Source organism: Nycticebus coucang, chromosome 16 (genome assembly GCF_027406575.1).
Source record: "Nycticebus coucang isolate mNycCou1 chromosome 16, mNycCou1.pri, whole genome shotgun sequence".
NCBI classification, from domain to species: domain Eukaryota; kingdom Metazoa; phylum Chordata; class Mammalia; order Primates; family Lorisidae; genus Nycticebus; species Nycticebus coucang.
Window position 1 is genome coordinate 62,434,135 of NC_069795.1, and position 23,408 is coordinate 62,457,542.

The following is a 23,408-nucleotide window of genomic DNA, read 5'->3' on the forward strand; positions in this document are numbered from 1 at the left end:
ATGCCCCAACACTCCAACCAGAATGGTATCAAAGAAAGTCAAGTAGGGAACCAGGACACTTATCAATGCTAGCTAGTAACTATCCTCCCCCTTCCCACCACCAAGATGTCTGTAGAGAAAATATGGGGGGTAGCCTGTACCTCCACTCCCATCTGGCCATAATAATGTACTGTTCCTCCTTCCATTAGGGGTGGTATCAGAAGAGTATTAATGGGCAGTCAAGACTTTCATCATTGCCCCTAAGTACCAAGGCCATCCCCACACGTCAATGGCAGAGACTACATATGGAGCTGAAGCTCCCATCCACAAACAGTAGTAACAAGGAGGTCCCCCTTCCCCTGGATGACAATGAAGTCTGAATAGGAAAGTGGACTTCTACCTCTAATAACAGTAAGAAGGCACCCATCCCTTTCATTATCAGAGCAGTGTTAGGGAAATCCAATTAATACAAAAGCTTTAAATGAGATACATATCTAATTTTAGTACCAATTTAAGAGTCAATCATCATGCCAAAACCCTGGAAGAGCCTCAATTTAGATGTATATTGCAGGATAATATTTAGAAATAAACTTATCCTACATCAAGCACACAAAGTAAATTCAGTGTGAGTTTAAAATGACATGCTTTTCTTCCAGAGGCTTAAGATGCTTGGACCCCCCTGGGTTACTCACAGAGTTAGGCTCTTTGGAAAATTCCTTAGGCCTTTTTCTCTGAAGCAGTACACCCCGTGAAGCCTGAGATCCAAGGGCATGCTGCCCTTCCTCAGAGATACGGGCCAGAGGGTTGACATATGTTAACAACATATTGTCAGAGGTCTATAGGTGCTCTGCCCTGAAGGAAGGTCACAGTTGTTACTTCATACTGAGTAAACTGAGTGAATGCTTGAAGATTAACTCTGTTCCCCTATAGCTATTTTTGTCTTTGTGCCCTGCTCGGAAAACTAGTCACTGTTTAGAGGAAGAGATTTACTACACAAGTGGTTACATTGATATGATAAATTTCCTTTCAAGTTCAAATTCAGCTTATAGATAATGGATTAGGTGTGTACGTGACTGGAAGAGTATAAAACTAAAACGTGGAATAAAGAACTTTGCTATATGCCATCAAACGGTGTATAGTCTGTTTCTTGACTTAATAATTACAGGAGCGAGTTTATACCTACAGCAAAGCTGCTGCTCGTTCGCGTCTCTGTTCACGCAACATATATGGAGGAAATATTTTCACAATTATATTAAAAATGGAGGAAAGTAAAGGAACATCAAATTAGGAAAGGTTTTTATACTTCACTTAAAGTGATAAAATGATGATGACATTGGTGGGCTTGGAAAATTGGGTACATATAATGTAATATAAAGAGCAACCACTAAAAACGTTCTAGAAAGAGATACACTCAAAAACACTAAAAAGAATTAAAATAGAATTCTAAAAACTGTTCAAGTAACCACAAGAGGACAGGAAAAAGAATAAAGAGAAAACAGAGAGAATGAACATAAAATAGAAGAAAAGGCCATCAAAAAAGAGAGAGAAAGAATAAACAAAAATTAATATGGTAGATTTAAGCCCTAAAATATAAATAATTATAAAAGTAAATGGTTTAAATATACCAAAGAAAAGTCTGAAATTTCCAAAGTTAATGAAAAATATTACCTAATCATACGCTATCAGAAATTTACTTCAATATAATGATATCAGCAAGCTGAAAGCAAAAGTAAGGGAAAATATACATCATGCAAATATTAATCAAAGCAGAGCAGCTAGATTAATATCAGATAAAGTAGACTTCAGAGCAAAGAAAATTATCAGAAACAAATATAATGATAAAAATATCAATCTACCAAGAAACAGCAATGTTAAATGTGCATGCATAAACAACAGAGCTGCAAAATATGGAAGCAAAAACCGGTAGAAACAGAAGGAGAAATGAAATAACCCTAATCCACAATTATATTTGGAGACTTTAACACTCTTCCCTCAATATTTAGTAGAACAAATACACAGAAAATCTGCAAGGAGAGGGGCGCCTGTGGCTCAAAGGAGTAGGGCACCGGCCCCATATGCCAGAGGTGGCGGTTTCAAACCTGGCCCTGGCCAAAAACTGCAAAAAAAAAAAAAAAAATCTACAAGGATTCAGAAGACCTTAACAGCATAAACAACCAACAGGATTTAATTGATGAAATAAAACATTTCATGCCAAACAGCAGAATATACACACAATCCCTGACTTACAATGGTTTTATTTATAATTTTTCAACTTTACAACAGTACAAAAGCAATATACACTCAGTAGAAACCACACTTCAAGGACTCATACAACCACTCTATTTTTCACCGTCAGACTAGTATTTAATAAATTACATGAACTACTTGTCTAAAGTACTCCTCATGCCTCAGCTTCCCACAGTTCTGGCATTATAACTGTGAGCCACCACTCCCAAAGGACTTTGAGGTTGAATTCACCACATAAACAGAATCAAAACCAAAGATCATATGATCATCTCAATAGACACAGAGAAAGCATCTGACAAAATTCAACACACTTTTATGATAAGAACTATTAACAAAATAGGCATAGATGGAACATACCTCAAAATTATAAAAGCCCTTTATGACAAACCCACAGCCAACATCAAACTGAATGGGGAAAAACTGAATGCATTCCAGCTTCTGTCTGGAACTAGACAACGTTGCCCACTGTCACCATCTCTATCTTCTATCTCTGAAGTCCTAGCCAGAGCAATCAGATAAGAGAAGGAAATCAAGGATATACAAATGGGGACAGTACAGGTCAAACTACGACTCTTTGCTGACAATATGATATTACATCTAGAAAACCCCCAAGATTCTGTCAAGAGACTCCTGGAATTGATAAACAAATTCAGAAGAGTCTAAGAATACAAAATTGTTAATATATACAAATCAATAGTGCTCCTATATACCAACAATAGTCAAGCTAAGAATCAAATCAGATTCAATATCTTTCACAATAGCTAGCAATAAAGAAAATAAAATACAGTAGAACCTCTGTAAGTTGACAACCCAAGGGACTCTAAAAAACACATGGGGTGGTCAACAGAAGGAACTAGGCCTACTGTACTGATATATATATGTGGTTGGTACATGTTCATCTATGAAAATTAGGTCAACTTAAAGAGGTGATCAATGTAGGGAGGTGGTCAACTATTGAGACTTTACTGTACCTAGGAATATATTTAACCAAGAAGGTAAAAGACCTCTACAGGGACAATTATGAGTTACTGAAGAAAGAAATTGCAAAGGATATAAACCAATGGAAAAAGATATCATTCTCATGGATTAGCAGAGTCAATATTGTTAAAATATTTATACTACCCAAAGTGATCTACATATTCAATACAATTCCCACTAAAATAGCTATGTCATTGTTTGCAGATCTAGAAAAGATAATTCTGTGTTTCATATAGAGCCAGAAAAGAGCCCAAATAGCCAAAGTAACCTAAGCAAAAAGGACAAATCAGAAGGCATCATTTTAACAGACTTCAAGATATACTACAAGAGTATAGTCACCAAAAAAGCATGATATTGGCACAAAAACAGAGACACAAACCAATGGATCAGAACAGAGAACTCAGATATATCATCCTCATATTGCCATCTGATCTTTGACAAAGCAGACAATAACATACACTGGGGGAAAGGATTCCTATGTAGTAAATGGTACTGGGAATATTGGATAGCCACATGCAAACTGAATCCAGATCCACACCTCTCACTACTCAAGAAAGTTAGTTCACGACAGATAACAGACTTAAAGGTAAGGCACTAAATTACAAGAATTCTAGAAGAAAGTGTTAGAAAAATTCTTACAGACATCAACCTAGGCAAAGAATTTATGAAGCAGATCCCCAGATGGAATCACAACAACAAAAATTAACAAATAGGACCTGATTAAATTAAAAACTTCTGCATGGCTCAGTGCCTATATCTCAAGCGGCTAAGGCGCCAGCCACATACACCAGAGCTGGCAGGTCAAATCCAGCCCAGGCCTGCCAAACAATAATGACAGCTACAACCATAAAATGGCTGGGCATTTTGGCGGGCGCCTGTAGTCCCAGCTACTTGGGAGACTGAGGCAAAAGACTCGCTTGAGCCCAGGAGTTTGAGGTTGCTTGAGCTGTGATGCTATGGCACTCTACCCAAGGTGACAGCTTCAGGCTCTGTCTCAAAATAAATAAATAAATAAATAAATAAAAACTTCTGCATAGGCTCAGCATCTGTAGCACAGTGGTTACAGCACCAGCCACATACACCCAGGCTGATGGGTTTGAACCTGGCCTGGGCCTGCTAAAACAATGATAACTGCAACAAAAAATAGCTGGGTGTTGTGGCGGGAGCCTGTAGTCCCAGCTACTTGGGAGGCTGAGGCAAGAGAATATCTTAAGCCCAAGAGTTTGAGGTTGCTGTGAGCTGTGATGCTATGGCACTCTACCAAGGGTGACATAGTGAGACTGTCTCAAAAAAAAAAAAAAAAAAAAACTTTTGCATAGCCAAGAAAACAATCAATGGACCAAATGCACAACGTACAGAATGGGAGAAAATATTTGCATGTTGTACATCTGATAAAAGACAGATAACCAGAATTTATACAGAATTCAAGAAAATTACCAAGAAAAAGACAAACAACCCCATAAAAACATAGCCAAAAGATATGAACAGAAGCTTTTCAAAAGAAAAAAGACTAATGGCCAATAAGCATATAAACAAATGCTCAGTGTCTCTAATCATCAGGGAAATGCAAACAAAATCACAATGAAGGATCACCTAACTCCAGTGAGAATAGCTTTAATCCAAAAAATCCCCAAACAACAGTTGCTGGTGTGGATGTGGAGAGAAACACTTATACACTTATTGGTTGGACTACAAACCAGTACTACCTCTGTGGAAGGCTGTATAGAGATACCTCAAAGAACTAAAAGTAGACCTACCATTTGATCCAGTAATCTCACTATTGAGTATTTACACAACAGAAAAAAAAGTCATTTCATCAAAAAGACACTTGTGTTCAGATGTTTATTGTAGCACAATTCACAATTGCAAAGGTGTGGAACCAACCCAAGTGCCCATCAATACATGAGTGGATTAATAAAATGTGGAATATGTATACATGGTGTACTGCTCAGCCATTAAAAAAAAATAGCTAATAGCTTTTGTAACAACCTGGATGGAACTGAAGACCATTCTTCTAAGTGAAGTTATTGCAAGAATGGAAAAAACAAACACCACGTACACTCATTACTTTGGAACTAATTAATCAATACCCATGTGCACATTTGGTAGTCAAGCTCAAAAGAAAGCTCAAAAGTGAGAGGGAGCAGTAGGGGAGGGGTAAATTCACACCTAACAGGTACAATGCACACTATCTGGGTGAGGGGATAACTTGGTCTCAAACTGTACATAAGCAATTCATGTAACCAAAACATTTGTACTCCTGTAATATTCTGAAATAAAAAATAAATTACATGAGATACTCAATACTTAATTACAAAATAGGCTTTGTGTTAGATGATTTTGCCCAACTATAAACTAACATAGGTATTGTAAGCATGTTTAAAGTAAGCTAGGCTAAGCTATTATGTTTGGTAGGTTAGATGTACTAAATGCATTTTCTACTTATGATATTTCCAACTTAGGATGGGCTTATCAGGAGGTATCTATTATAAATCAAGGAGCAGTGTACATTCTTTCCAAGTACCCACAGAATATATACTAAGATGTATCATACGTTAGACCATCAAACAAATCTCAATAATTATAAAAGAACTGAAATCATGCAGAGTGTGTTCTCTGATTACAATGAAATCAATAAAAGACAATAGGAAAATCTCAAAACATTTCAAACCAACCAAAACATTTCTATGTAGTCTATAGACACAGAACAAATCTCAATAAAAATTTTAAAAACTTGATAGCCAGATGCAGAGGAATAAAACAGAACTCCTATCCCTCTCTCTCTCCATATACAAAAATTAATTCCAGATAGATTAAAACTTAAATGTAAGGCATGCAACTATAAAAATTCTTGAAGAAAATGTAGGAAAAACTCTTTTAAAAAGACATTGGCCTAGGCAAAGAATTTATAACTAAGACCCCAAAGGTAATTGCAACAACAAAAATAAATAAATGGCATTAATTAAAGTACTTCTGCATAACAAGAGAAATACTAAGAGGGTAAATAGACAATCTCCAGAATGGGAGAAAATACCTGCAAACTATACATCAAAAAAAGAACTGAAATAAATCAGCAAGAAAATCACCAACAATTCCATCAAAAAGGGGGCAAAAAGTGTGAACCGAAGTTTTTCAAAAGAAGAAAGAGGAAAGACCAACAAACATACAAAAAAGTGCTCAACATCAATAATCATCAGGGAAATGCAAATTAAAGCTACAACAAGAAACCACCTTACCCTTAGCAAAATGGCCATCAATAAAAAGTCAAACTATAACCAATGCTGTCGAGGATGCAAAGAATAAGAATGCTTATACACTGGTGATCATACTGCAAATGAGAACCTCTATGGAAAATAGTATGGAGATTCCTCAAAGAAATAAAGATAGACCTACCACTCGATCCCACAATACTACTGCTGGGTACCTATTCAAAGAAAATGAAGTCATTTTATCAAAAAGATACCTGCACTCAAATGTTTATCACAAAACAATTCACAATTGTGAAGATGTAGAATCAATCTAAGTGCCCTTCAATTCATGAGTGGATAAAGAAAATGTGATATATACGATATGTATGTATATAAAAATTCTTGAAAAAATTATTGTTTACACACACACACATACCATGATACTATTCAGCCATAAAAAGCAATGAAATAGTGTCTTTGGAAGCAACTTGGATGGAACTAGTGACCATGATCCTAAGTGAAGTATCTCAGGAATGGAAAAACAAACAACAAATGTTCTCACTAATATGTGGGAACTGATAGATGAATACACGTGGGCTCAAAGCAATATAAAGGACATGGGAAACCAAGAAGTGGGGAGGGCAGGAGGAAGCATGTGGGCCTAAAATCTTACTTATTGGGTACAATGAACACTATTCTGGTGAAAGGCACACTAAATCCCTGACTGAAGCATTATGCAAGATACCCATGTAACAAAAACACTTGCACTCCCTAAATTAGTATTTTGAATTAAAAAATTTTAGGAGCTATATTTACCTGAATGAAAATAAAAATCCAATTTATCTAAATGTGTGATATGCAGATAAAGCACAAAATTAGAAAAGAAACAAAGTCTCAAATCAGAAATCTAGGCTCCAGCCTCGACTCCTAAAAACAGAAGTACAAAATAAACCAAAAGCAAAAAGAGTCTTATGACGATAAGAGCAGAAATCAATAAAACTGAAAGGAGGAAAACAATCAAGAAAATCACTTAAATAAAGGGCTGGTTCGTTCTTGAAAAGATCAATTTCACTTGACAATTGATCTTTTAACAACCTTTAACAAGACTAGGGGAAAAAAAGAGAAGTTTACAATATCAAGAATTCAAGACATGATAGTACTACAGACATCTAGACATTCAAAAGACAACAAAAAAATAATACTATAAACAACTTTATATACGTAAATTTGGCAACTGAGACAAAATAAACCAATTCTTCCAGAAAATCCCACAAACTACTTTGACTCATTTAATATGAATAATCCTATGACTACTAAGAAAATTGAACTTGCAATTTAAAAATTCTCCTAAGAAAAATATTTTAGGTGCAAATAGTTTCACTGGAAAATTCTACTCAATGTTTAAAGAGAAATTATCACCAATTCTATCTAACAGGATCTTCCAGAAAAATCAAAGAGGAAATAAGACTTCCTAATTCATATTATGAAGCTAGTATACCTTGATCCCCAAACCAAACAGTACAAAATAAGAAAACTATAGACCAATGATCTTCATAAACATAAGGAAAGATTTTTCTTACAAAATATTAGGAAATGGAGTTCAACAATATATAAAAACAATTTTACCCCAACAATAAAAAAAAAAAAACAATTTTACACCATACCAAGAAAGATCCCTTTAAGATTCAATGCAAATTTGGTTCAGTAATCAGCCAGTGTAATCTATCATATTAACAGACTTTAAGAAATCACATGCTCATTAATCATTAGAAAAGCAACTGACAAAATTCATTACCCATTCATGATAAAAAATTATGAAAAAGAGGAACAGAGGGCACTTCCTCAACTTGATAAAGTGTATCTATGAAACACCTACAGGTAGCATTATACTTAATGGTGGAAGATTGGATGCTCTCCCCTAAGACTGGGAACAAAGCAAGGATGTCAATTCTTAGCACTGTACTTCAACCTAATACTGAATGTGTTAGTCATTCAATAAGGTGAGAAAAGGGCAATAGGCATACAGACCAGGAAAAAAGATATAAAACTGCCCATATTTGCAAATAAAATTATTTTCTTCTGGAAATTCTCAAGGAATCTATCAAATACTCATAGAACTAGTAAGTAAGGTCAAGGGATATGAGATAAACATATAACAATCAATTACTAGTGATAAGCATGAGGATACTGAGATTAACAATATAATATCATTTAAAATGACTAAATAAAGGAAATAGGTATAAATCTAACAAACATGAATTGTATGTTGAAAACTATACAATGCTGATTAAAGTTATTAAAAATCTAAATAAGCAGATATACTGTGTCATGCACTAGAAAACTCAATGTAGTAAGACATTAGTTCTCTCCAAATTAATACACAGGTTTAACACAATTGCTATCAAGTTTTCAATGAGATTTTTTAAATAGACACAAACAAGTTTATTCTTTTTAAAAATTTTTTTCTTTTAAAAATACAGAAATATGGAAATTCTAATAATGGAAAGATAGACTCTCTAAAACAATTTTGAAAAAAGAAGAATAAAGTGGGAGGAATTAGTCTATCTGATAACTCAGAATGTGGCTCAATACAGCAGTCAAGACTGTAATATGTAAATGGAAGCATGGATACAAAGATCAATGGAACAGAAGACGAAACCTAGAAATAAATCCATACAAATACACCAAAATTATTTTGACAAAGATAAAAAAAGACAACCTTTAAATCCTTGCAAACCACACATCTCAACATAGAACTAGTATCTATGATATATAAAGAAGTCTCAAAACTCAATCGTCCAAAATAATCCTATTCAAACATAGACAAAAGACAAGAAAACATACTTCACCAAAAAAGATAACATAGATAGCAAATAAACACACAAAAAGATGTGCTCATTAAATTAAACTACACTGTACTAACGTACCCGAAATGCACACATACACACAGACACAGACAGTAACTCCAGGTGTTTAAAGATCTAAAGGCTTTGTTTTTATTTCTGAGTAATGTCTTGGCTATTCGAGGTTTTCTTCTGATTCCCTATAAAACGAAGTATTATTTTTTCAAGATCTTTAAAGTATGACAGTGGAGCTTTAATAGAGATTGCATTAAAATTGTATATTGCTTTGGGTAGTATGGACATTTTAACAATGTTGATTCTTCCCAGTCATGAGCATGGTATGTTTTTCCATTTGTTAACATTTTCAGCTATTTCTTTTCTTAGCGTTTCATAGTTCTCTTTATAGAGATCTTTCACATCCTTTGTTAGATAAACTCCCAAATATTTCATCTTCTTTGGCACTACTGTGAATGGAATAGAGTCCTTAACTGTTTTTTTCAGCTTGATTATTGTTGGCATATATAAAGGCTACCGATTTATGAATGTTGATTTTGTAACCTGAGACGCTGCTGTATTCCTTGATCACTTCTAAGAGTTTTATGCTACCAGACCTCAGACTACACTATAAATCGATAGTGATCAAAACAGCATGGTACTGGCACAAAAACAGAGAAGTAGATGTCTGGAACAGAACAGAGAACCAAGAGATGAATCTAGCTACTTACCATTATTTGATCTTTGGCAAGTCAATTAAAAACATTCAGTGGGGAAAAGATTCCCTATTTAACAAATGGTGCTGGGTGAACTGGCTGGCAATCTGTAGAAGACTGAAACTGGACCCACACCTTTCACCATTAACTAAGATAGACTCTCACTATATTAAAGATTTAAACTTAAGACATGAAACTATAAAAATACTAGAAGAGAATGCAGGGAAAACCCTTGAAGAAGTAGGTCTGGGTGAGTATTTTATGAGGAGGACCCCCTGGGCAATTGAAGCAGCTTCAAAAATACACTACTGGGACCTGATCAAACTCAAAAGCTTCTGCACAGCCAAGAACACAGTACGTAAAGCAAGCAAACAGCCCTCAGAATGGGAGAAGATATTTTCAGGTTATGTCTCCGACAAAGGTTTAATAACCAGAATCCACAGAGAACTCAAACGCATCAGCAAGAAAAGAACAAGTGATCCCATCGCAGGCTGGGCAAGCAACTTGAAGAGAAACTTCTCTGAAGAAGACAGGTGCACAGCCTACAGACATATGAAAAAATGCTCATCATCTTTAATCATCAGAGAAATGCAAATCAAAACTACTTTGAGATATCATCTAACTCCAGTAAGATTGGCCCATATCACAAAATCCCAAGACCAGAGATATTGGCGTGGATGTGGAGAAAAGGGAACACTTCCACACTGCTGGTGGGAATGCATATTAATACATTCCTTTTGGAAAGATGTTTGGAGAACACTTAGAGATCTAAAAATAGATCTACCATTCAATCCTATAATTCCTCTACTAGGTATATACCCAGAAGACCAAAAATCACATTATAACAAAGATATTTGTACCAGAATGTTTATTGCAGCCCAATTCATAATTGCTAAGTCATAGACAAAGCCCAAGTGCCCATCAATACACGAATGGATTAATAAATTGTGGTGTATGTATACGATGGAATATTATGCAGCCTTACAGAAAGATGGAGACTTTACCTCTTTCATGTTTACGTGGATGGAGCTGGAACATATTCTTCTTAGTAAAGTATCTCAAGAATGGAAGAAAAAGTATCCAATGTACTCAGCCCTACTATGAAACTAATTTATGGCTTTCACATGAAAGCTATAACCCAGTTATAACCTAAGAATAGGGGGAAGGGGGAGAGGGAGGGGAGGGAGGGGGGAGAATGGGTGGAGGGAGGGTGATTGGTGGAATTACACCTGCGATGCATGTTACAAGGGTACATGTGAAACTTAGTAAATGTAGAATATAAATGTCTGAACACAATAACTAAGAAAATGCCAGGAAGGCTATGTTAACCAGTGTGATGCAAATGTGTCAAACGGTCTATAAAACCAGTGTATGGTGCCCCATGCTTGCATCAATGTACACAGCTATGATTTAATAATAATAAAAAAATAAAGATCTAAAGGCTTACATCCTCTCTTCTTCAACCCTCACGGTGCCTCTATATTGTCTACATTGTAGTGACAAAAGTAGGGTACCTAATAGGTCCCTTAGTTACTTCTCTTTTTCATTTTAATGAGAGAAAACAGAATCACATGTAAGAAAGGAATACAAACCAGCATCTCCTTCAACATCTTTTTTCTTTACTCGCTTAATCTTCTTCTTTAGGACCTTCATGAGAAAATTAGCAAATTTATTGTTTTCTCCAATAGCTGTTTGGAAACCAGCATAGAGTGCCTTTTCTTGGTCCTGGAGCTTGCTGATTTCACTCTTTTTCTCTTCCATCTCTTTAAAAGTTTCATTTATTTTCCACTAAATGGATAAAAACAAGAATGAATGACAAAATATTTCTGATAAACCAGTTTCAGAGAACAATGTACTTTATAATGCAAGATTACAGTCTACAAACATTTTTCAAAGCCTTCTTAATAGAACTTTTGTTTCTGATGTTTACAAGCCATCTTGTTTTGTTGTTTTTGAGACAGAGTCTCACTAGGTTGCCCTCAATAAGTGCTGTGAAGTCACAGCTCACAGCAACTTCAAACTCTTGGGCTTAAACAATTCTCTTGCCTCAGCCTATGAGCCATCTTTAATTTGGTTAGAAATGTCTAATTTCTTTTGTAAAAGTCAGAATTAGAAAGGCTGGTTAATGTTAAGCTCCTCACAAATCTAAATAAAACAAAATATATCGACACATGGATGTCAGTCAATATTTTTGCCTGCATATTCTAAAAAAAAAAGGTTTTTTGGTATTGACATATGTTAACTAAAACGAAAAGACTCATTGTTTTTAGTGAAATTGACATACTCTAATAAAACTCATTGTTCAGTATAGGATATCTACTTAATAGACTCCTTTTAAAACAAAAATAGTATAATTTATATCTTTAAATTTAACATAGGAACATAACAAATAAAGAAACTTTGTTTTCTATGATATTCAATTATATATTATAATGAAACTATCATACTTAAGAAATCACAACTTCTTTTCTAGTTATGTTTATAAGGATAACATATAATAAAAATTCTATTTCATATGACACACATAGCTGTTGCAACAAATAGACTTTTAAAATCATAAATAAATGAAATATATAGCTCACTTTGAACATTTTATTCTCATATCTTACAAATCATCAGGTGAAAGTCACTAAAAAATATGCCATTTATCTCTGACCACAGACACTAAAGATGGAGAGAAGTGGGAATAACAGGAAAAAGGCAGAGGGGAGAGAAGACAAGAGACGGGAGCAGAACATGGGGGAAAACTAACTTAGAATGGAAAAAAAAAGTAAAAAGAATCAAGTTCCCTCCATAACTAAGGGAGCAGCCAGCCAGGAGTCTCCTGGCTGCTCATACTTGCATGAACTGCTCCTCTTTGTCTAAGGAATTAACACGCTCTTGAAGTATGTTCTCCTGTTTTTCAAAATTCTTGAGGAGAAGCATTTCTTGAAATAGTGTGATATGATGCAGGTCAGACAATTTCATCTGAATATCTAGCTTCAGTTTCTGATGTCTCAGGACACGGAGTTCTGCATCAAAAGTGATAATCAATTCTTTGATCTGAGAAGGAAAAAAAGATTTGAGGATATAGAAGTTAAGAATCAGTAAATCAGGTGGCGCCTGTGGCTCAAGGAGTAGGGCACTGGTCCCATATGCCAGAGGTGGTGGGTTCAAACCCAGCCCCGGCCAAAAACCAAAAAAAAAAAAAAAAAAAATCGGTAAATCAATTTTCTAAACTAATGGTACTAATTTATTTAAATGTCTTTTTCATTATATCCTTATTATGGACAGAGAATTATGTGTACATATATGTATTCACATAAATTCATCAATTCCATTAAATTTATATAGATTATTAAGTGGTAAGCATTCTGCAATTACAGTCCTTCCAGCTATTTCTTCACTACGGATTAAGCCATCAATCCACAGTGCCGTCCTCCTGTCCTGTGCAGACCGCACAGCTTTCTGAGCAGTCGTGTTTGTCTGTCTCTTTATTCCCCATGGTTTCTCTACATTGCCCTTTATACAGTGAGCACGAATAAATGTCTCCCCCAATTTCTTATTTTGAAAATTCTTAAACCTACAGGATGGTAAATGTTTTTAAATAGATAAATATAATCAGGGAGCCACAAAAAAAGCCCATTCGATCTTTCTGTTTTACAGATGAAGAAATAGAGGCCAAAAGTGATTTTTCTGAAATCAAAGCTGATTGTTACAGATATGGGATAAGAACCTAAGTATCTCAAGTCCTGGTTCCAACTTTACTCCACTGTGGTTCTAATAATTTCAAGTCCTCAGTTTTGCCCTGATTTTGGCTCAGCTCTCCCCTCCCTCATTCTAAAAGAGATGTATTGGTTAAGAGAGAGCACCAAGGGCCGATTCTCCTGAGGAAACTAGTACCACAGGAAGAGACAACCCATTCTATGTCATTAGGCTGTACACAAGAGGCGGCCTCAACTGTCAAAATCCTGGAGCAAGGGAGAGCCCAGACCAGGGGCTGAGGAAGAAAAAGAGGTTGGGACAGTGAAATTGCTAGGAAATTTGAGAAAACTAAGAATAATAACAACAACAACAACATTAATAAGAGTGAAGAGAGAAGAAAAAAATAAACTTTTATTATTTATTTATTTATTTTTAGATACAGAGTCTCACTTTGTCATCCTTGGTAGAGTGTCGTGGCATCACAGCTCACAGCAACCTCCAGCTCTTGGGCTTAGGTGATTCTGTTGCCTCAGCCTCCCTAGTAGCTGGGACTACAGGCGCCCGCCACAACACCTGGCCATTTTTTTGTTGTTGCAGTTTGGCCGGGGCAGGTTTGAACCCACCACCCTCGGTATATGGGGCCAGTGCCCTACTCACTGAGCCACAGGCACCTTCCCTAAACTTTTAAATAAGTATGGCTACAGACCATGTTTGGGTTTCTCTTTAATGCTTGTTCAACAAAGTTGAATTACTCCTAAGTTTCTTCTGAGGTAGGACTATATTTTCTTCAGTGTTACACCATTCTTAAGTGGACCATATACTTTTTAAAGGTTGTATTTGTTTTATTTTCCCTTGCCTCTAATAGCCTGTAAGCTTTGCAAAGATAAAGAAATGTCTTTCTTGAGTATAGTATCTCTACTACCTAGCTATCATAGAATTTCCAACAAATATTTTTAAATTAATAAAATAAACTAGTTACAATTAAACCAATGAAAACTCTTGACTGAGTATCTATTACATGTGGCATTGTCTTAGGTCTAGGCAATGCAGGAGAATCAGAAGACCTGTATGTGGCCCTTTACTCAAGAATGGAATAATCTAATTTGCAAGACAAAACTGACATACATGAAATAGAAAGAAAAATTAGTATAAAATATGAGGTGTTGATTACAGGTGCAATCAGAGTTTAGAAAAAAGGAGAGAATAGTGGATTTGGAACTTCTATGCTTTGAATGATCACTCAATTCAGGAAGGAAGTCATCACAGGTAGAAGGAAATAGCAAAGGAAAAAACACAGAAAGCTCTGGGAGGGAAAGGGGGAGTGGGAGGAGTCAGGAATAGTGAGGAAGCAGGGCTGGACAAAGTCACGTGAATGGTGCAGAATGAGGGTGGGAAGCTGTATGGGTGCCATCAGGGGATGGAGCTGGGAAGATGCAGAGGAAGGAGCTGCCACACGACTAGCAGGAGGCAGCTATCCATCCTTTCTATTCAGAGCATATCCTATACAACTGCTCTAGTCTGCTCCTGATTTTGCTAGAAATAAAAACAGTTGCCATTCCAGTTCCAGAACAATTTCAAAACCAGTAATCATCATAAACACGTCACTAATGGGGCGAATCAGACAGTAGAGGCAGAGGATGACGTGAAAAGCAGAGCGTGCTTGTTTCTCTATAACATTTGTAATTATGTTCTGTTCACCACCTGAAAGCTGCTCCTCTGCTTCCCCTTCTCCCTCACTTCACTTAGACACCAACTAAATGAAACACGGGTCTGCTTTTCATTCTTAGTCAGCTTTCCAAAAAAGAAAAAGTCAAAAAAATCCAAGGTTCTGGGCAGAGCACAGTGATTTTCATTAAGGCGAAGGAGTGGGAGGAAGCCAAGCCACCAGTGAGCGATGAACTACTCAGGGTTTGGGGAAGGGACATGTAGAGAAATTTAACATTAAAAAAAAGAAAACAGACCTAATACTCCCCCTGCTCTTCTCTCCTTTAGTTTCAAATAGGAACAGCTTCACCTCTTACCCTGTTGACCAAATACTGTTGCATGTACAAGTGTTTAATCTCGTCCCTCTTCATAATCTCCAGCTCCACATCAGTTGGTTCTACTTTTTCAAATTCCAAAAGCTTTGAAAGATCCGGACTAAGTCCTGATCCCTTTGATGATCTAGGTATTGACTCCCGTGTCGCAACATCTCCATCCTTTCCAGGAGGAAGTTTGAGAAATGCTCCACCTAAGCCTGTCTGTTCCACTTGAGGGAACTTTTCATCCTTACTCTTTATCTGCTGTTCTTTAAAATTCAGGAGAATTTCCTCATCATAATGAAATCTCTTCTCTGGAACTTCATCTGGTTGTATCTGAGGGATTTGGGGAATGGGGATATGCTTGAATATGGGAAGAGTTGACTGAATGGTCTTCAGTTCTTGGACCAGACAATGAATTTCCTCGATAATAGCCACTTTAAGGTCTCGAAGAGAGAGGATGCACTTGTTCATGTGTCTTTTCTTTCCATGGACCTGAAAAAAAGAAGAAGGAGGAAGCAAAATGACAATCCTCTCAAAAAGGACAGTTTGAAATATGATTTACTCTTGTGCCTTGACTGATAGGCTTAGCACAAATTCAAGATCAGAATGTATCTGATCAGCCCCATTCACCACCAAGTTATCATTTTTCTCTAGATTTTAAGCCCCCCACCCCCACCCCCAGCTCCTCCAAGATGGGAGAACAGTCTAAAGTGACCTCTGGTAACCCTTTGTGTTCCATGATTGGTTCCCATCAGCTGGCTCGTATGGCTGAGTGCCTTTGTCCTCTTTCACCACTTCTTGGAAGTCTTTCTTACAGCCTGTGCTCACCTGAATACTGCTCCAAGGGATGGAGGGGAAGGCCACTAACTACCTTTCCCTGTGGAACTCGAATCTCTTTGGCTTAGACACACTTAGGACTGCCCCCTTAGGGCCAAACTACAGGGTAGTCCATTTTCACTCTGTCTTTTGGCCCTGTGGTTACTGCTGTTCCTTGTGTAGGCAAAATCATAATCCTGAATTTCAGTACCATGTCACATCAAGAGATTCTCTGCCTCTAGGCAGGGAGCTATAAATGCCCATTGCTCTTTTATCACCAGCGCTCTCTCTCTATTCTGTGTTTTCTAAATGCCATTATCAGAGCCTAAAGGCACATGGAACCCTAGCTGCTTTGTGCAGTTAGGCTACTAGATGGGTCCAAAGGCCATTAAGAGTAACTGCATAAATATAGAGTTTAAAAAATAAAATATGTAGGGCTGGGTAAGGTGGATTGCCTGAGCTCACAAGTTCAAGACCAGCCTAAGCCATAGGGAGAACCCATCTCCAAAAATAGCAAGGTGTTGTGGTGAGTGCCTGTAGTCTCAGCTAATAAGAAGGTTGAGGCAAAAGAATGCTTAAGCCCAAGAATTTGAGATTGCTATGAGCTGTGACACCACAGCACTCTACCAAGGGTGACAAAGTAAGACTCTGTCTCAAAAAAATAAATAAAGTAAATTAAATAAAAAATAAAATATCTAAAGTCACTTCAAGTGGGCTTACAAAATTTACCTACATATTCACTATCCATGAAGCAAAAACATCATAACAAGATAGAGGAGATGTTTTGCATATTTGAAAATAAACCTTTAAAGCACGGAGGTTTAAACACTAAAGGCAGTACTTGGTGAGTAGGGAATTTCTTCTAAAGTACCTAAAGAATGAGGATTAGGCCTCCAAGAACAAAGCCAAACTGCTCTGATGTCTGTGAGGCCTACCTCTTTGAGAATCCTCTTTCCATACCAATTTTTCCTTGCTAGATTTTGATGTAACATACAAACCTAAACACTGGCTAGGGAAAGGGGATAGTTAATAAACTATTTTTAGTTTTCAGTTTTTGTTTTTTTTTTAGTGTCTTACTCTGTCACCCTTGGTAGAGTGGCATAGCATCCTAGCTCACAGCAACCTCAAACTCTTGGGCTCAAGTGATCCCCTTGCCTCAGCCTCCCAAGTAACTGGGACTACAGGTGCCTGCTACCACACCCAGCTATTTTTAGTAGAGATAGGATCTCACTCTTGGTCAATAAACTATTTGTAAAATGCTTCGCTTTTCGATGATTTTGAATTTGACTATGACAATAATAACAGTTTATTGATTTTAACCATTATATTAACCCTATAAGGTAGATGAGATACATCTTATTGGTATTAATACCCCTTTTATAGATAAAAGGCTTACAGAGATTTATATGACTTAGCACTAAGTTCACATGGCTTACATGACAAAGAGGAAAATACAACTCTGGTTTTCTGATTGTAGAATTAGGTGTTCTACATTATTTTATGCTGCCATTTTAACAAAGTAGATTTCAGTATAATCCAATTAAGTTAAGGACATCATACCTGTGCATCTTCTCTACCTAGACTATAAAATTTCAGGTTGGATGACTGATAAATTGTGATCATAAGAACATTTCTCTATAATGACAGATGGAACATGATGGACAGACAAGAATTATCTTAGATAACCAGCTACAAAAACAATCCAAACAACACTAATACTGTGTCCACAATGTCCATTGTGTTCAGTAAGGTAGAGTTACGAGCTATGAAAATTTATTTGCGAATATGAATTGCCACATCAGGATCCTTAGGTGAATAGAAAATGATACCCCTGCCCCAGAATACTTCATTTCTATTTATCAGAAAATTACAAAATATTCAAATGTACTATATCTGTGATACAATTAGTACTCTATCAATATGATTCCTTGAAATATGCAACTGGTACAAACCTATTAGATAGCCAAGTATCAACATGTCCAGAAAATAATAGCTTATGTGCCTTCTAAGCCTTGAAGCATAAAAAGTCACTTGTCAGCTCAAATGGTGATTAATATGGCAGAAAAAGAACATTTTTAATAAGAAAATGAAGATTAGAAATCAGGATGATTGCTATCAATTTGGAGGAATGCAGACAGAGTCAAAAAGAAATATATTAATTGGTAAATATTGAGTTACCTAGAAAAGTCCTTTTTCTCTAAGTCCCTTGGTGGTCTTTGATAGCCCGAAACTAAGACCAATAAAGATTTATTTTGAATTTCAGAGATTCAAAGCTCACAAAATGTAATGCTTTCACCCATGCAACGGGTATTGAGCCATATAATTAATGTGAAAGCTGGTTCTGCCATGTTAGCTGACTAATCATAGACAAATAAGTCTCTTGTCCTCTCTGGGCCTCGGCTTCCTCATTTTTAAAATGAGGGCATCCTTGATAATCATGAAAGTCTTTAATTTTTTTTCTTTTTTTTTAAGATAGGTTCTCACTTTGTCACGCTTGGTAGAGTGCTGTGGCGTCACAGCTCACAGAACTTCAAACTCTTGGGCTTAAGCGATTCTCTTGCTTCAGTCTCCCAAGTAGCTGGGACCACAGATGCCCACCACAATGCCTGGCTATTTTTTGGTTGTAGTTATCATTGTTGTTTGGCAGGCCCAGGCTGGGTTTGAACCCGCCAGCTCCAGTGCATGTGTCTGGCACCCTAGCCACTGAGCTATGGGTGCCAAGCCAGTTCTAAATTTCTATGGTTATATATACTTATTGACCACATAGGGGATCAGGTGAGAAGAATTTAATTGAAAACCCAAAGTGCTTTCTCACTGCCATAAAATCTGTGGGTAAGTACCAAAGAGTCTAGGTGTCCTAGTTCTTCTTCCTTCTTGGCAGCATTTATCCTCATGTGCTCGGGTATTTTGTAATCTGGTGCTGTCTTCAGATTGAAATCTCCCATATACAGCTGGGCTTCTTTGATGGCTATTAGGTCTTTGGGATCTTCATAGTCATCAGCAGGTTTACTCTTATACCTATGAGAAAAATAGATGACCCATGTAATAATAATAATAATAATAAACTCTAATTTTTCTATTTTAAGATTGGCAGACATTCAAAATACTTCATAGAGCAAAAGTACAATTCTGAATCTGTGATGTCACTTTTATCTATAGAGCCAAGCACTTTTTAGAAGTTAATTAATATTTTTAAAGCATCTCAAGCAAAATAATATATGGCTAAATAAATATAAACAAATTGGCAGATTATGCTAAAATAATCTGAATTACTTTGGTTCACTTCTAAGCAATTAACATCAACATTATTATTTATTACAGTAATAGACCTTGAACCCTAGAAATTGGGTGTTTTTTTAAATGTCCTAAGAAATCAAATATTTTTATTACATAAGTGACTGTCATAAAATTTTTTAGAAAGGTATCTAGTTCAAGATGATAGCATTAGCATATATTCATGTATTTTCTTCTCCCTTGTTCCCCGAATTCCATGGGAAACATAGTATAGAAGTATAAAAAGTTATACAATACTAGGAAGGCTGAGAACAAGATAGAAAGCTAGGAGAAAACCAGTAAAATTGATACATTTCTTGAAGACATAAAGATGATGAAATTACATTAGTAAATAAACTAGACCAGAGAAAATTATAGCCCACAATACCCACATGAACAGGTTACAAAAAGGATTGAATATAATCTGCTTATTAGAGTCTCTAGGAGGCACTAAATAAGCAGGTATGGAGAATAGAATGGAATGATAGGCATATTTGACAAAATTGGTTAAAGGAGTGAAAAAGAATGACCAAACTAGTTGGGGCTTCTCAAACTTTCCCATCTCCACATATGCAAAACAGTAACAACCTTTATGTCCAAACTGAAACTGAAGAACTACTCTCAAAAGGAATTGAACTCTGCATGGGAATTCTACAGTGTCTAAGGGTATGGGAGTTGGCACTCCACTGTGAGGTCCTTAATTGGGAAACCCTAACATAATATATGTATCTAAAGTAGTTAGAACTGTGGAAAAGAATATTAGAGCTACACAAAAAAATAACTCCAGAAATTTACACAGGGCTCTTTAGTCTTTGCCTGAGTATTAATCTGTACGTGTATAATGTGAAAGACCATGAATCTGAGCAAGGAACAATTTCTGAGAACCTTAGCAATTACTGGGAAGCTGCAAACAAATAATTCTCATAGTTTACAAAGGAGTGGGAATCACTCATGTTCCCACCAGCTGGAGACAATTTGTTGAACATAGGGGACATTGAAGAATGACCCTAAAAGAGTGATACCTTCAAAGAGGGAAAGACATAGAAGACATGAACAACATGGTCAATCACCTTATCCTAACTGGCATTTATAGAACATTATACCCAACAATACAAGAAAGCACACTCATCTCAAGTACATATTGAACTTTCATGAGGCAGACTACATGCCAAGCCACAACACAGTTCTCAATAAGTATAAAAGAATTTAAATCATACAGCCTATTTTCTGTGACCACAAAATGTTATATTAGAAATCTAACAGAAAGTGTACTGGATGAACAACACCATTTCTCCTGTTACTCTCTTTCTTTCTGTCTTTCTCTCCTTTTCTCCAATTATTTTCTTTCACCCCTGCTCCCTTGCCTTTATTTTTTTTTTTCTTTTTGTCTTTCTCTCTTGTCCTCTTCTCGTCTCTTCCTTTTGGCCTTATACCAAAAGGCCATTTCAACAACTAAGCTCTGAGACAAGGTAATTAAAGTGAAGGAGGTAGTGAGAAGAAAAAAGAAGGGGAAGTAAGTGAACAAGAAGAAAATACCTGAGGAGGAACCAACAGAAAAATTCTGGCAACATGAAAAACCAAAACAGAATGCACACCACTCCCCCAAGACACCACGATGCAGTTACTGAACAGGATTCCACCAACAAAGAATTAATGGAAATGACAGAAAGGCAATTTAAAATACAAATGGCAAAGGCAATAAGGGAATTGACGAGAAGGTAGAAAAACAGACCAAAAAATGGACAAAAGATATCAAGAATATAGAAAGGACATGTCACAGCTTAAAGAATTGAAGGAGTTAATGAGGGAACTTAAAAATGCAATAGAAGATATCAGTAACAGATTAGACTATAGAAAAGAAAGAATCTTAGAGCTAGATGATAAAGCTCTTCAGTTAACACAGTTAAAGAGGTAGAAAAGAAGAGAGAGAAAACAGAACATTCACTCAGAAGATTATAGGACTTCATGAAGTGCTCAAACATATAAATTGTAGGTCTCTCAGAAGGCGGAAAAGAATGTCCCAAAGGAATGGCAGACCTACTGCAGGATACCATAAATAAAAATTTCCCAAGTTTCACTAAAAATTCCAAAACATTCCTTTTAGAGGTATATTGAACCCAAGGTCATCTTAACATAAATAGAGCATCTCCAAGACACATTGTGATGAACCTTCCCAAAGTCAAGAAGAAAGTGAATATTCTGCAAGCAGCAAGGAGTGCCATATGACCTGATGGGCAGATCCATTATAATAACAGCAGACTTTACTTTTCAGCTAAAACTTTCCAAGCCAGAAAAGAATGGTCATCTACTTTTAACCTTCATAAACAGAATAATTTTCAGCCCAGAATTCTGTACTCTTCTAAACTAAGCTTCAAAATCAACAGAGAATTAAAATCATTTACTGATATGAAAACACTGGGTGGCGCCTGTGGCTCAAGGAGTAGGGCGCCAGTCCCATATGCCGGAGGTGGTGGGTTCAAACACAGCCCCGGCCAAAAACCACAAAAAAAAAAAAAAAAAAGAAAACACTGAGAAAGTTTGCCACAATAAGACCAGTTCTACAGGAAATACTTAGACCTTTTCCCCACACTGCACATCACTGTGGACCACCACTGAAGTAAACACCGCAAAACTAAAGGGCAAAACCTCACTTCCGCAATGGCATGAAGGATAAAACTAACTAACTGACTTTCACAAAATAAGATATTTAGAACTCCACCACACTTATCAATTCTCTCAATAAATGTTAATGGCTTGAACTCCCCACTGAAGAGGCCCAGGCTGACTGATTAGATAAAAAAGCACAAACCATTCATATTCCATATCCAGGAAACACACCTAATCTCAAAGGACGAAACAAGACTCAGGGTGAAGGGTGAAAAACAATATTTCAGGCAAATGGAGATCAGAGGAAAAGAGAGGTTGCAATATTACTTTCTGACACAAGTGGATTTAAAGCAACTAAAGTTAAGAAAGACACAGTCTGGACACCTCATACCGGTCAGGGGAACAATACAAGAAGAGGATATTTCAATTCTAAATATTTATGCACCCAATTTAAATGCTCCCATATTTATGAAACAGAACATGATTGGTCTGAGCAATATGATGTCCTATAAGACCATAATAGCTCCTCTAAATAGAAACTAATCAAAGATAAAAGGAGTTTACAGGACACACCATACCCAGGCTAAGGGATACATGTTCCTCTCATCAGCCCAACCAACATACTCCAAAATAGATCATATCCTAGAATACAAATAAAACCTCAACAAAATTAAAAGAATTGAAATTATGCTGTTTATCAGACCATAAGGCAATAAAGGTGGAACTCAATATCATAAAATTTTCATCCCCACACAAAGAATAGAAATCAAACAATCTTATGGCAGATGACAGTTGGGTCAAAGATGAGATAAAGAAGGAAATTGTTAAATTCCTCAAACATAAAAAAAAGAAGCTGTGCGTTACCAAAACCTGTGGGATAGCGCAAAAGCAGTTCTAAAAGGAAAATTTATCACATTAGATGCCTACACCTTAAAAACAGAAAGAGAGCACATCAACCTAATGAATCATCTTAAGAAAATGGAAAAGGGAGAGCATTCTAATCCCAAACCTAGCAGAATAAAAGAAATAACCAAAATTAAATCAGAAATAAATAAAATTGAA

General features: G+C 36.3%; 1 protein-coding gene across 1 annotated transcript in view; it reads right to left on the reverse strand.

Annotated features, from left to right (window-relative positions):
• CFAP44 (cilia and flagella associated protein 44) overlaps positions 1–23,408 on the reverse strand; it is a 139,594-nt gene that overhangs the window by 23,723 nt on the left and 92,463 nt on the right. Inside the window, exons 25-28 of the mRNA XM_053565814.1 lie at positions 19,307–19,484; positions 15,651–16,142; positions 12,784–12,987; positions 11,538–11,733 (exon numbers count right to left, since the gene is read on the reverse strand). Coding sequence (XP_053421789.1) covers positions 11,538–11,733; positions 12,784–12,987; positions 15,651–16,142; positions 19,307–19,484 — 1,070 coding nt within the window. The remainder of the gene's footprint in view (positions 1–11,537; positions 11,734–12,783; positions 12,988–15,650; positions 16,143–19,306; positions 19,485–23,408) is intronic.